The sequence below is a fragment of the Hippopotamus amphibius genome, chromosome 6 (genome assembly GCF_030028045.1).
Source record: "Hippopotamus amphibius kiboko isolate mHipAmp2 chromosome 6, mHipAmp2.hap2, whole genome shotgun sequence".
NCBI lineage: Eukaryota > Metazoa > Chordata > Mammalia > Artiodactyla > Hippopotamidae > Hippopotamus > Hippopotamus amphibius.
The window spans coordinates 76,147,289-76,160,657 of NC_080191.1; the positions used below are offsets into that span (position 1 = coordinate 76,147,289).

Here is a 13,369-nt window from a genome sequence, read left to right on the forward strand (position 1 = left end):
ACGTTGTCAGAAGCGCACACTTGGGGGCCTCAGCTCAGACCTCCTGGATCAGAAACCCTGGGGTGGGGCCCTGCAATCTGTGTTCGAACAAGCCCTCCAGGTGGTTTCGATGTGGACTACAGTTGGAGGACCACTGGCATAGCTTGTTGCCTCTCTTTCCGCTTAGGGAGTGACCCGAAGCTGTGCTAGCCCACACGGCTCCTCTGTGCAACTTAGAAAAAGATGCCTCTGGGCAGATGGTGAATAGAGCCCATGTTGGACTTGAGCTCCTTCTGCTCCACTCATGCCCTCAGCTAGGTGCCTTTGTGCAGTGAACAGCTTGCACAACTGTACACAGCAGCCCTTAAACGAACCACGCCTTTCAGCTCTCCCAGGAGGAAGACGTCTAGGATACAGAGACAACTTTTGGCACATAAATTTTTATACCAAGTATTTGTTTTTCTCTTTGCAAATCTTATCAATTTCTAGGGTTAAGGCATTGTAACTCACATTAGGTTCCTGTGTGTCAATTGTACACATTAACTTATAAAAGTTCTCACAAGGACCAGAAATGTGATTTTTTTTATTGCCATTTCAGAGGGTTCTCGCTCTCCTCTATGAATTGTGAGGGTGCATGTTCAAAGAACGAGTGGGGTTGTCTTTTTGTTGAAATGTAAAAGACCAAAAAATCTCTAATGTGTTTTGTGTGTGCTAGGTTCTTGAAGTTCTAGAACATAGAATTACAACCAAGGCAATACCTAGTTTGGCACCTAATAAATGAAAAGCCAAATAGTCAACTCACCAGGAAAAGCATAGGTGTTCAGTTAAAACCACCAAGCAGTGCTCCCTATATCTGAAATTTGTCATTGGCAAAGATTCCCAGCGGTCCTTTAGTGGATGGAGTCTGGGAAATTTTATGCCATTATTGAAAAAGGCTGAGGGATCAAGTAGATGAGGTTTCTGGGCTTTTTTTTTTCCCATCTGTAGGGAAGTGTCTCAGCAGGAGACACCCATAGCAGTGAACAGGCTGCACCCAGAAAAGAAGAGACCAGAGAAGATTTCCTGTCTGCCTCTCCGGAGCCCAGAGCAAAGGACAACAGGCAGAGAAAGTCAAGGCCCAAGGTCAGGCGGCACGTGAGAGCCGCAGAAGGGGCTGGGAGGCGGGCTGGCAGAGGGCCCTGGGATGGTTTCATGCCCAGCAGCTAAAAGGCCACTTCACTTGGCTTGCTTGCTGGTTTGGAGCTAGAGCACAGATTTGGCCCTGGCCGGCTGCACACACCAGGTTCACGTGCTAATACATCTCTTTTGACACGTGGTACCTGGAGTAGAACGCCGCGAGACTAGCAAGGTGGGCCAGATGGGAGCCACTGGCTGGGCGTCAGGCTTGCAGATGTCACAGTGCTCAGGGTAGTTGTCACCTTCTCTCCCACAGGTGTCCGCATTTTCTGACCCCACCCCACCAGCAGACCAGCAGCCCGGACAGCAGAAGAGCTCGCACACTCACGGTCACCCTAAAAAGAGGCCCAGGCATCGCTGTTCATCCCCACCGCCTCCCCATGAGTTCAGAGCGTACCAGCTCTACACACTGTACCGGGGCAAGGATGGCAAAGTGATGCAGGTACCTGCCGGGCCCTGTCAGGACCGTAGGCCATAAGCAAGGTGTATGTGTAACCTTGTTGCTGGGGGCTAATGTCCACTTTAGGCGGTGACCACAGAAGGCACGAGCTTTAGAGATAAGCCAGCTGGCCCTCCCCACCTAAACAGTGCCGTACCCTCCTGCCGCTTAGCCCCGGCGAGCAGAGGGATGTTACAAAGCTTTCTGCACCATCCTTGGGCGACTAGGTAATCTTGAGGCCCGACAGTGGATAAAAGAAGCTTGAGGGAATTTGCTGGAGGTCCAGTGGTTAGGACATGGCGCTTCCACTGCAGGGGCCCCTGGTCAGGGAACTAAGATCCTGCAAGCCCTACGGTGTGGCCAAGGGGGGAAAAAAAAGCAACTTGAGGACTGGAACCATATATTACCCTCTCTGAATCTTAGAACCTACTGGACCCAAGGCTTGGCCTGTCGGACAGTCCAAAGTTGCGACAGGGATGAGTCTTCTCCATCATGTGTGTTCCCCTGGTGTATTGACCGGCACACGATGGGTACCGAATACATATTTGTGGAAGGAACGAATGAGATGGATTGTTCGTTGTTCCCTCTTAGGCGCCAATAAATGGCTGTCGGTGTGAACCTCTGATCAACAAGCTGGAGAATCAGTTGGAGGCAACTGTGGAGGAGATCAAAGCAGAGCTGGTGTCGGTTCAGGACAAGATGAACACGAAGCTGGGGCACATGGAGAATAAGACCCAGCACCAGGTGAGCCGTTGCCAGCCTCCTCATGGCGCAGTGACCTGGAAGAAAATTTAATCAGACCTCAGCACACCTTTCTGTTCTGCAGATTCTGCCCTGAGTGTGTCAGGGAAGAGGCCTGTGATTTCTTTAAAGCCATTGACTTAAAAATTTTTAAGAGCATATTTAAATTGCTTCTGATTATAACAATAATATATACCCATTATGGAGCATTTGTTTTTATTTATTTTATTTAGTTTTTTGGCTGCATCAGATCTCAGTTGTGGCATGCGGGATCCTCGTTGTGTCGCGTGGGCTTCATTGCCCCTCAGCATGTGGGATCTTAGTTCCCCGACCAGGGATCAAACCTGTGTCCCCTGCATTGGAAGGTGGATTCTTTACAACTGGACCACCAGGGAAGTCCCTGGAGCATTTTTTTAAAATATGAAAAGTAGGAAGGAAAATAAATCACCTATAAGCTCACTGTGATGAGCACGCACTATTAATATTTGGGTTTATTTCCTTTCAGTCTTTTTATGTCTGTGTGCTTTCCACGCCATTCCCACTGTACACTAAAGTAATCATGTCTCTTTTTTTATTTTTCCAACTTTTTTTTTGGAAGTTGGCATACATACAGAAAAGTTGAAATAATAGCTTAATGAATGCTTTTTCAGCCTCCACCTAGGTTCAGCCAGTCGTTCCTGTGTTAGCATGTCTGCTTTGTCTGTCTCTCACACACTGTTTTCTCTCTGGATGAACTGTTTGAGATTTAGCTCTAGACTGTCCTGACCCCTCACCTCTAAGTACTCCAGAGCACATCAACTAAGAGTGAGGATTTTGTCCTTCCTAACACAATACCATTTTCACATCTGAGAAAATTAATACTAATTGCATAATACCCGGTCCATATTCAGATTTTCTCAATTCAACCGAAAAAACATTTTTTTTTAACAGCTGGATTTTGTTTTTAATCCCAGCCTAGGAGCCAGTGAATATTCTGTGCTTTTATGTTATGTGTTAGGTCTCTGCAATTTTTTCATCTAGAACAGTCTCTGGTTCCTTCTTGCAGGTTTTGTTTTTTCCCATAATACTAACTTTTTAAAGAGTCCAAGCCATTTGTTTTATAGGATGTTTTATATCCTGGATTTGCCTGGTTGTTTCTTCATGCTGTTGTTTAATTTCTTCCTGTATCCCTGGTTTTCTGAAAATTAGGTCTAGACCAGTAATTCTCAAAGTGTCCTCGCCAAACCAACAGCACCAGCAGCATCTGGGGACTTGTGGGGGAAAAAATGCAAATTCTTGGGCCTCATTCCAAATCTACTGAATTTTGAATAACACTCTGGGAGTGGGATCTAGCAACCTGTGCCTTAGCAGGACCTCCAGGTGATACTGGTAAAACCTGAAGTTTGAGACCAGTGGTTAAATATTTTTGGCAAGAATACTTCATAGTTAATTGTGTAAACTTCAGATTACATCACATCAGAAGAGACAAATGTCAGGATGTCTCATTAATGATGCTAATAAGTTCGATCGCTTGGCTAAGCTGGTAACCAGCATCTCTCTTCATTGTAAAGGTAGATGTTCCCTTTATAGTTAATAAGAAATGTGTGCCGGTATAGGTTTTTAAACACAAAAACCTTCAAAAGCTTATGACACACATTCATTGGGAAAAACATTCCACCTACAGAACTGTTTTCATAGTGACACTCTGTAGAGATCTCTTCCATTACTGTGTTTTTGTTTTTTTAATTGGAGTGTAGTTACTTTACAGTGTTGTGTTCGTTTCTGCTGTGCAGCAAAGTGACTCAGCTCCACGTGTGTGTATATCCCTTCTTCCTTGGATTTCCTCCCATAGGTTTTCTTTTATAGATAAAACCTTACTAATTTTCACTTTTAAACAAAAAAGGAACTATACTGTACTTTTTTTGCAGCTTACTTTTTAATTTAGTAATGTCTTAGACACGTAGAGCTATAGTTTGCTTTTTAATGGTGTGGTACAGTTTCTATGCAAGGAAATATAATTTTGCTTCCTGTTCTTTTCACTTAATTTTATATCATGAGCAACTTTCCCAGGTCCTCGGCTTCCTAATATTCCAGCATATCAATACTACATAATTTATTTAATCATTCCTTTTGTTAGACAGTAAAGTTGCTTATAGTTTTCACTCAAACAAATATTGTGAATATTTATGTGTATTAGCTCGATTGCTTCTGAGGTTATTTGCTCAGAATTAGGATAATTGAGTCCAAAGTTAATATGTTAATGGCAAGCTATTTAATTGAAAGGTGGTAGCAATTTATATCCTCCCAGCAGTATCTGAGTTTCTGCCTCAAACCTTTGCCATCATTTAATGTTATCTTTTTTTTTTAAGGTTTTTGCCAAATTGATTAAGGGCATTTGACCGTTTAATTTTTATATCCTTGTTTACTGGTGAAACTGAACATTTTTAAGGTTTGTTATTCGCATTTCATAGCCCATTTTAAAAATCTTTGAACCATGATAGACTAGTTAAGACTGTTTTGTGAATAAACCCCCACTTCCGGTAGCTCAAGCCCAGAGAGGAATGCATAAGGTGAATGCTGGGATGTCCCAAGGACCTCTCTTTGGTTCAAAGAAGGTGACAGATTTGGGTGTAGCATCTTGGTCCTAATTCCAAGCCTCAGGGGAAGGACTCTGGTCCAGCATGAGTCAGGCGCGTGTGCCCGGACCAGTCAGCCATGCCCCGGGAGCACATCCTGCATCCGCGTGTGTGCTCTGGCCGGGCCGTCCGTCTAGGCAGGCGACAGGAGGTGGGCGAGCAGGCCAGTCCTAGAAAACAGGAGGAGGGCAGTTCACAGAACAACGGGAAGGCTGAAGAGATCAAGCAGAGGTGCTCACCACGTCTCCAGAACTGCTGCTGCTACTTCTTTATTTTTGAACATCTGAGTGTGGAACATCAGCTGTGTCCCCAGCAGGAGACGAACTCACCAGTGAGCCCTCTGTGTCTACCTCCCGCTCACAAAGATTCCTTTCTCTGCTTTGGACCCTGTGAAGCAGTGGGAGTTTGGCCCCACCGGGTGTTAGAGCCCTACAGGAAGTGTCCGGCTAAGGGGGCACAGAAGGGCACGGGAAAGGTGACAGTCATTTACTCCCTGATGCAGTCGCAGGGCCACGTTTGTTTTGGCCCTGTGACTTGCTGGGATCTTAGGTCCCCGATCAGGGATGGAACCCACACCCTTGGCAGTGAAAGTGCAGAGTCCTAGCCACGGGACTGCCGGGGAATTCCGTTGAAGTGATCCTTTTGAACTCCGTCCACACCCTTCTTCACATGTGCTTTGATGACCTTCAGAGTAGGGCCAAGAGGCTTCGTTCACTGGGAAAGCTGGATAAAAGCCCTGTTTGGCTTCTTTCATTTCCTCTTGGGTGGCCACTCACATTTAAAAGGGAATGAGGGATTAAAAAAAAATTTTGAAAAGGGGAGTTGGGATAGCTCCTTGAAATAGTTTTTCCTTGCAATAACAGTCTTGGAAATAATGTTCTAAGATCCATACAAATTCTCTTTTACTTACCAGGACTGTATTGGCTCAAGTAGTATATTTACTGTGTATATACAGTCTTTTAAACCCCTCAGGACTTTTAAATGAGGGGGAAAAAAAAAAAGCATTGGCCTACACAGAAACATGCTCAGGAATTCTAGAAAACCAGAGTTCCATGAGTGCCACACGAAAAGACTAGGGTGGGGGGTGGAGGTGTGCTTGCCTCCTGTCTGGCCCCTGCTTGGTTCCCCTGAGGCCCCTCAGGAGTCGAGACACCAGGGCCCATCCTCAGATCATCTCAGTCACGCGTTCTTTGCCCGTTGAATCCTAGATGCGGGTTCTGGACAAGCTGATGGTCGAGCGACTCTCGGCAGAGAGGACGGAGTGCCTGAACCGCCTGCAGCAGCACTCGGACTCTGAGAAGCACGAGGGAGAGAAACGGCAGGTGAAGACCAGGATCTGTCTGTCCTGACTTTGTGATTTGCCACCTTTCCTTCCCAAGCCAAGGGGCTCGGACCTATCATTAAAAACTCCCAGGCTGAGATCCCCAGAAGCGTTTGCAAGACATTTTTTAAAAATATTTATTTAGTTTTATTTATTTGGTTGTGCCGGGTCTTAGCTGTGGCTCGAGGGCTCCTTAGTTGCGGCATGTACATGGGATCTAGTTCCCCGACCAGGGATTGAACCCGGGCCCCCTGCATTGGGAGTGTGGAGTCTTAACCATTACGCCACCAGGGAAGTCCCGAGCAGCCATTTTTTTAATATACGAATTTATTTATTTATTTTTAATTTATTGGCTGTGTTGGGTCTTCATTGCTGCACGGGCTTTCTCTAGTTGCAGAGAGCGGGGGCTACTCTTCGTTGCAGTGCACAGGCTCCTCGTTGCGGTGGCTTCTCTTGCTGCGGAGCACGGGCTCTAGGCACTCAGGCTTCAGTAGTTGAGGCACATGGGCTCAGTAGTTGTGGCACACGGACTTAGTTGCTCCGGGGCATGTGGGATCTTCCCAGACCAGGGCTCAAACCCGTGTCCCCTGCGTTGGCAGGTGGATTCTGTAGCACTGCGCCACCAGGGAAGTCCTGAGCATGCCATTTTTGTAACCTGAAGTGAAGTTAGTAGGAAAGAGCCTGGAGTTTGTTTCCTGTTTGTGGCTGAACATGCTGGGCAGGAGACGGAGGCTGAGCAGTTTGTAGAACGTGCTGGGGAAAAGCTGAGCTCCGCTCTGGATCAATGCTGTGTATTGTGCCCCTGGCGGGCCATGACTCTGCTGTTGCACAAGATGTGGTTCCTGCCCTCAGGGAGCTCGTGGTCCACCCAGGGCACCAGACATGAACTGAGTACTTGTGAGCATGTGAGCTCACGCTCCTAGCAGCCAGACATGCTTGGTTGGAAGCCGTGGGAAGCGTTGGCTATTTGTGTTTAAGGTGCCTCTTAAGTCACTTAATGAAGCTCATAGTTAGCTATCAGCTGAAGCGCTGGGTGTATCCTGGGCTTCAGGGCCAACAGAGAAGCCTGTGTGGCCTGTGGGAGGCAGGTGATCCACAAGTTTGGGGCTTGTCCAGAAAATAGCCTATCATAATGGAAAAGTTCATACTTGAGGCTTTAATTCATAACCCACATATCAAAGTCTCCTGATGATTTGTGTACTAACTCGTGGGGTTTTTTTTAGATGTCTTTGGTGGATGAATTAAAAACCTGGTGCATGTTAAAGATTCAGAATCTGGAGCTGAAGCTTTCTGGAGATTCTAGGGCCTCCAGGACCAAATCCACACCATCCACTTGCGAGTCCTCCACAGGTAACTGACACCAACATGCAGAGCCCTTCCGTCCAAAGGTGATGTAACCCCCCCGGGTCACTTTCTCTTCTGCATCTGAAGGCAGTCCGCGTGATAGGGCTGTGGGAAAACACTGGATTGTAATGTGAACTCTGTAGGGGCAAGAGCCGTGCTTTGGCCACTACCGTGTATACAGTTCCTATCCAGTAATAAAGCACTCCTATTTAAGTGTTCAGAAATATTTGAAGTAATGATTGTTGATTGGTGGTAGCAGTGCACCCTTGATAGTGTCAGAGTGGACCCCAAAGATGAGGGTGAGGAAGGGATGTGTCGCCTCAGAAGGGCACTCGCCCTTGCCCTTGTACGTGTTTCCCTTTCTCATCCTTGATCTGCCTTCTAGCTTTGGCCAACTCTGTACAGCCTCACTAAACAACAGTGCAGTATCGAAGCAGCCCCAGGTGCTGGATAAGTGATGCTTTGAGGAGAGCATCTTCACATTAGCTCGGTGGCTATGCTCAGTGATGATCGTTTGAGGACATTCACAGCCTTAGTAATTAGACCTCCATGGGGGGATTCTGATATGTCACATGTTTCATATTGCCACAGGCCATCTCTGTATCTGTGGTTTTATCTTCTTTGTGCCCGTAACAGTGGGGAAAATCCTGGGCAAAATTTTCATGCTGGGACTAGTTATGGAATTTATCATGGAACTCTGGGTTTGGGGAATAAGACCATCTCTCCAAATTGGGTCAAGAAACTAGTAACTGAGACTATGGTGTGGAAAGGGTGCAGAAGTTAGAGAATGGAGGTATTTATTCCCATCAGTAAAGGCTCAATTCTGTTTTAGGACATGTGGTGAGATGTGTCATCCTTAGCAATCAGGAAGTGGTACCCAGAGCCCTCTAGTGTAGACTGAGACAGGCTAAAGGAAAGGCCAGTAACATTTCTGGCTTAGATGCCACCAGTATGTCTAACACAGTATCCCTGAAAGCCCTGACAAGCTAAAAGGATAATCAGGGGAGACACTGCACATGGTGGGTGATGGTTGAGAAGGTTAGTTTACAGGATTCCCAGGACTCTCAGATGCCAGCCCACATGACTGTATGAACACAGATTTGCTCTGACTTTTGTTTTCCTTCCGAAACCAGGTGTGGATCAGTCCGTGGTGACTGCAGGTCCAGTAGCAGCCTCTGACAGGTCCCCTCAGGTGGTCAGGCCCAAGGAAAAGGCGCCCAGCTCCACAGCCACCCACAGACTCCAACAGGACCTATCTTCCTCGGACTGTGCAGGCTCCCGACTGAGGAACGTCAAGGTCCAGACCGCCTCGCTACCCTTGAAGGAGGCAGTCAAGTGCGACCCGCAGGCTGGGCCCTGTGTTGACAGAGGCACCCAAACCAAGAAGTCTGGGAAGAGTGGGCAGACGAGGCACCGCGGCCAGCCGCCAGCACCCAGCACCGCCTGTGGGCAGCCGCCAGCAGCCGCAGGTGGCGAGCAGGCTGCCCCTCACGTTCGAGACACCTCCCAAGCACTGGAGCTCACCCAGTATTTCTTTGAGGCAGTTTCCACCCAGATGGAAAAGTGGTATGAAAGGAAGATTGAAGAAGCACGAAGCCAAGCCAGTCAGAAAGCCCAGCAAGACAAGGCCACACTGGAGGAACACATTAAAAGTTTAGAGGAGGAACTTGCTAAACTAAGGACTAAGGTACAGAAGGAAAATTAGGGCCTGGGAAGTGGCACGAGAAAGGATTCCTGAGGATTTTCGGTCCTGCAAGTGCAGAAGAGCTGTGGCCAAATGTCAGCTATTGTGCACGTAGCAGAACTTGCCTTTAAAAAAATAAAAAATAAAAGATCACTGATTTCTAAAATGTGCCAGAGGCCTGCTTCCTAGGCCCTGAAGTTATGAAGACTTCAGCAATTAGATTAAAACCAGGGGAAGCTTGCTTAGTTTCAGGTTTCATTACAGATTCGAAACCTCAGCCCAAGTTCATCGGAAGTTCAAAAGCTCAGATTAAGTGTTAAGAACCTGAAGGATGTGTAAGCCTAATATTCAGGATATGAAATAATGTAAATGAAAAGCAAGAAAAAATGTTAATCCCTGTGAACTCAAATCACGCAGTCATTCATGTCCACACACCTGCTGTGACTGGACAGAGTGTCTTTCTGTAAAAGCTGTAACAGACACGCTGAGCCCCTCTCCCTCAAGTTCATAGTTCTCAAAATGCTGATGTTTTAACCAGGGGAAAACTTATCAAATAAATTTTGAGGAGAAGGATTTTCATGATGTCACAAGATCCAGTATATCTTAAAATGTTTTGAAAATCAGAGTGTATTTAAATGAGTTAATGGGCTAAGAGCACTGGGAATGTTTGTTAGTTAATGAACTCAAATGAGAAAGGCTCAGATCACTTGATCATGGTTTCTGTATCTTTCAGCCAAAACACAGAAATACTACAATCAATTAAATTTATCATAGTGATTTTAAAGTGGATTAATGGAAAAAACATTCGTGCAACAATTACCTGAAATTTCTATAACCTAATTCACAGCCAGTTATCTTAGAATACCTTTCTGAATTTGAGTTTATTGGTCTACATTTTGTAAAGAAATAAGGCTGTTTCTTGAAAGTATTTCATTTTGAATTGAGTTCTGTCGTTGAAGAACCTCAAACGCTTTCCACTGCTTTGTAGCAACTGTGTCAAGGTAAATAATTCAATACATTGATTTAGATTCCCCAGCTTCGTGGAGCCCTGTGGATTTTCCTCTGCTGTACGGAGTACATAAAGTTGCGCAAGTAATGGTATGTTGAGACTTTGGATTTAATTATCTTCCAAGCTTCTTTTCCCTTGGAATGTGGCATTTAAATTCATCTCCTCAAAATTCCGTATATGCATAGAAACCTCGACTCTATTTCTATAAACACAGGAACCAAGTAACTGTTGTCTGTAATTTTGAATAAAGTTTTGCTCATTGAGCCAAAGAGAAAGTATGACTTTTTGATGTGGGAACACCCAGAAAAGCAAAGTATGCATTTAGTCCCTGTGTGTTCTGCCCATCAAGCTCAGTTGTTTTTGTTTGTTCTTTTAAATACTGACAATCTGTGATTCTAGGCGTTCCTGATAAATGTAGATGTATGTCATCATTACAGAACCTGGACAGGGAGTTAATTTGATGTTCTCTCAAGTTTATCGTAAGGTTTGTAAGCTCGTCTTGTTCCTCCACTACCAGCTGGGGACGTGGCTCTTCCCCGGAGACTCTCGGATCGCTAACTGTAGGAGTGCTTTGCTCTCTTCGTCTCCCTGTTTGTTCCCGATGCAGAATCACAGGATTGTAGAGCTAGGTGGTACCTTGAGTTTTCTAAACCTGTCCCCAACAAGGCATCACTAACCTCTTTAGAATCTTTCCTCAGTATACATCAGTCTATTGAGAGCTGCCCAATACTGAAATCCTGAGGTGTTCAGTAAGTCATGTTCCAAAGAGGAGTTATTTGAGGAATGCTGAAAACACATTTTAACTATCTAGACCATAGAGTGCTTTGGTGGGAAGTATTTTGATTATGTAACTCCTACCTATCAGAAGGAGGCAACTTATCATGAACTGGAAAATTCAGTCACGGTCAGAGAAGGAATGTGAAAGGGCAAATGCACTTCGTCTGGCAGATGAAGTAAGTGGATCTTGTCTCCCGTAGAAGGGAAAACCAATAGAGGCGATGAAACAGAACAGGCTCAGCCAGCCTCTAATGCGAAGAAATCACAGCATCTCAAAACCAATGCAATAGCTTTTCCAACAACTGTGTTCCGTCACATTGTCAAAAATGCAACTACGAGTCCCATGTGTATTTCTTCTTATTTTTTGCCCCTTGTGTTATCTGTTAAAATGAGCAAATGCCACGATAGTGCTTTTCCAAAGAAACAGAACTATTAACAATTTATAGCCTGTCATGTAGGTTGTGTTCCAAACTGAGGCTGGAATTTTCAATAGCTGTAGGGAAAAATGATGTAAAACACAGAAAAGATGTACAGTATTGCAGTGTTAGTGCATTATTGCATTGAGCATAGTAAATATCTGTGATAGATTGAATATTTAGTTCTAATCTTATGTTTGACTTTGGGAGCCCCAAATAAAGGAAGTGATGTTTTCATGTTTATACCTTCTTTTTTTTCAGTTAAGCATTGAAGCTTGAGAGGTATGTTGTCTTCTATTTAGTACTTTTATTACCTTGAATTTGTCTCTCTTCCAGTCGTTAAATATGGTTCTCAACACTGTGGAAAGTATTCCTTATTTAAAAAATGAAAGTGTGAATTCTTTGTTCAGCCTACATTTCTGTGGTTGACCAAATTTTATGGTTCCTGAAAGAGTGCTTTCCCCTAGTCACACTTCACCTTGTTTCTAAAAGAATGTAATTTAGAGCAAATACACTTGCTTTAAAGGAGAGATCAAGTGCACTGATCTCTTTAAAGCCTGCTGTAACATGAAAAGATTTCTCAGTGCAAGCTTAAACAAAATGCTTTCTTTAAACTGTTGACTTTTGGAAAATGCTGAACAAAGAAGGGGACAAAACATCACTTGTAATTGTATGCAGGTTAAGATAACATTTTTTGACTGTTTCTAAAAGCTAAATATATTTCTTGTGATATAAAAGCCAGTCATTTAAATAAGACTTAAAGAACAAACCAGTTTAAAAAAAACCTAATGGCCTTTTAGAATATCTTTGGATTTTTGGTTTTGTATTTTTTTGTCGGCGATGGCTCTTCACTGCTGCTGTGTGGGCTTTCTCTGGTTGTGGCGAGAAGGGGCTACTCTTTGTTGTGGTGCATGGGCTTCTCAGTGCAGTGGCTTCTCTTGTGGAGCACAGGCTTTAGGCGCGTGGGCTTCAGTAGTTGTGGCTCGTGGGCTCAGTAGTTGTGGCATACAGGCTTAGCTGCTTCGCGGCACATGGGATCTTCCAGGACCGGAGATCAAACCCGTCTCCCCTGCATTGGCAGGCAGACTTCCAACACTACACCATCAGGGAAGTCTAACAATATCCTTTATGAATGAGAAATTTATGAAAAATATTTTTTCAGCTGTAATTTTATTTAAGGGGGAATATTCTTTTCCTGCACTATTTAGCCAAATATGACTAAATGTGAGCACACTGATTTAAATCCACAAGACACAAAAGCAAGACAAAGCACAGCAAAGCACTTTTCTTTTTTTAATGCAAAATGGAAAATGGATTGGGTAAAAGTGATTTACTCTTCTCAGCAAACAAAAGTAGTAAATTTCATTTTAATCCTGAAAGGATTTCTCAAATGTCTGACTCAAGGAAGGAAACAGCCTGTGGCGATTTCTAGTTTGGCGCAGTGTGACAGTTTGCTTTTGATCCTGTTTGGGCCTTATTCTACATAATCCCAACTTTTTCAAGGTAGATATAAGCTGCTTCCTTTGGTTTTTTTACTCGCATTTTCCTTACTTACTCTATAAACCACAGATAACTTAGTTATGTAAGTATGGGTCTTTGCCACTCAGCTTCTCCTGAGTGGAGAGGTGTGACTACAGTAACACAAATACTGGGAAACATGTTTTGCCTTCTTCAGAAATTAGAAAGTCACCTGTCTCTGCAGACACATCTGCTGCGAGACCTGTGCTGTGAATTTAAAACCTGGTTGGCACAGGGGTAGTCAATGTTACATGATAAATAGCCTTAGCCACGTCTCATACGCTAGAATGCTTTTGTCTATGTATGAAAATTCTGATATAAAAAGTGACTTACTGTAGTTCATATACATA

The 13,369-nt window shown here is 44.5% G+C and overlaps 1 protein-coding gene across 23 annotated transcripts in view; it reads left to right on the forward strand.

Moving 5' to 3' along the window:
• ANKRD6 (ankyrin repeat domain 6) overlaps positions 1-11,738 on the forward strand; it is a 186,401-nt gene extending 174,663 nt beyond the window's left edge. For all 23 annotated transcript variants that reach the window (XM_057739382.1, XM_057739370.1, XM_057739376.1 and 20 more), the window contains 6 exons: positions 967-1,101; positions 1,412-1,597; positions 2,186-2,338; positions 6,159-6,272; positions 7,495-7,621; positions 8,749-11,738. In XM_057739382.1, the coding sequence (XP_057595365.1) occupies positions 967-1,101; positions 1,412-1,597; positions 2,186-2,338; positions 6,159-6,272; positions 7,495-7,621; positions 8,749-9,320 (1,287 nt within the window). In that variant the 3' untranslated portion in view covers positions 9,321-11,738. The remainder of the gene's footprint in view (positions 1-966; positions 1,102-1,411; positions 1,598-2,185; positions 2,339-6,158; positions 6,273-7,494; positions 7,622-8,748) is intronic.
• The last annotated feature ends 1,631 nt before the right edge of the window (positions 11,739-13,369 follow it).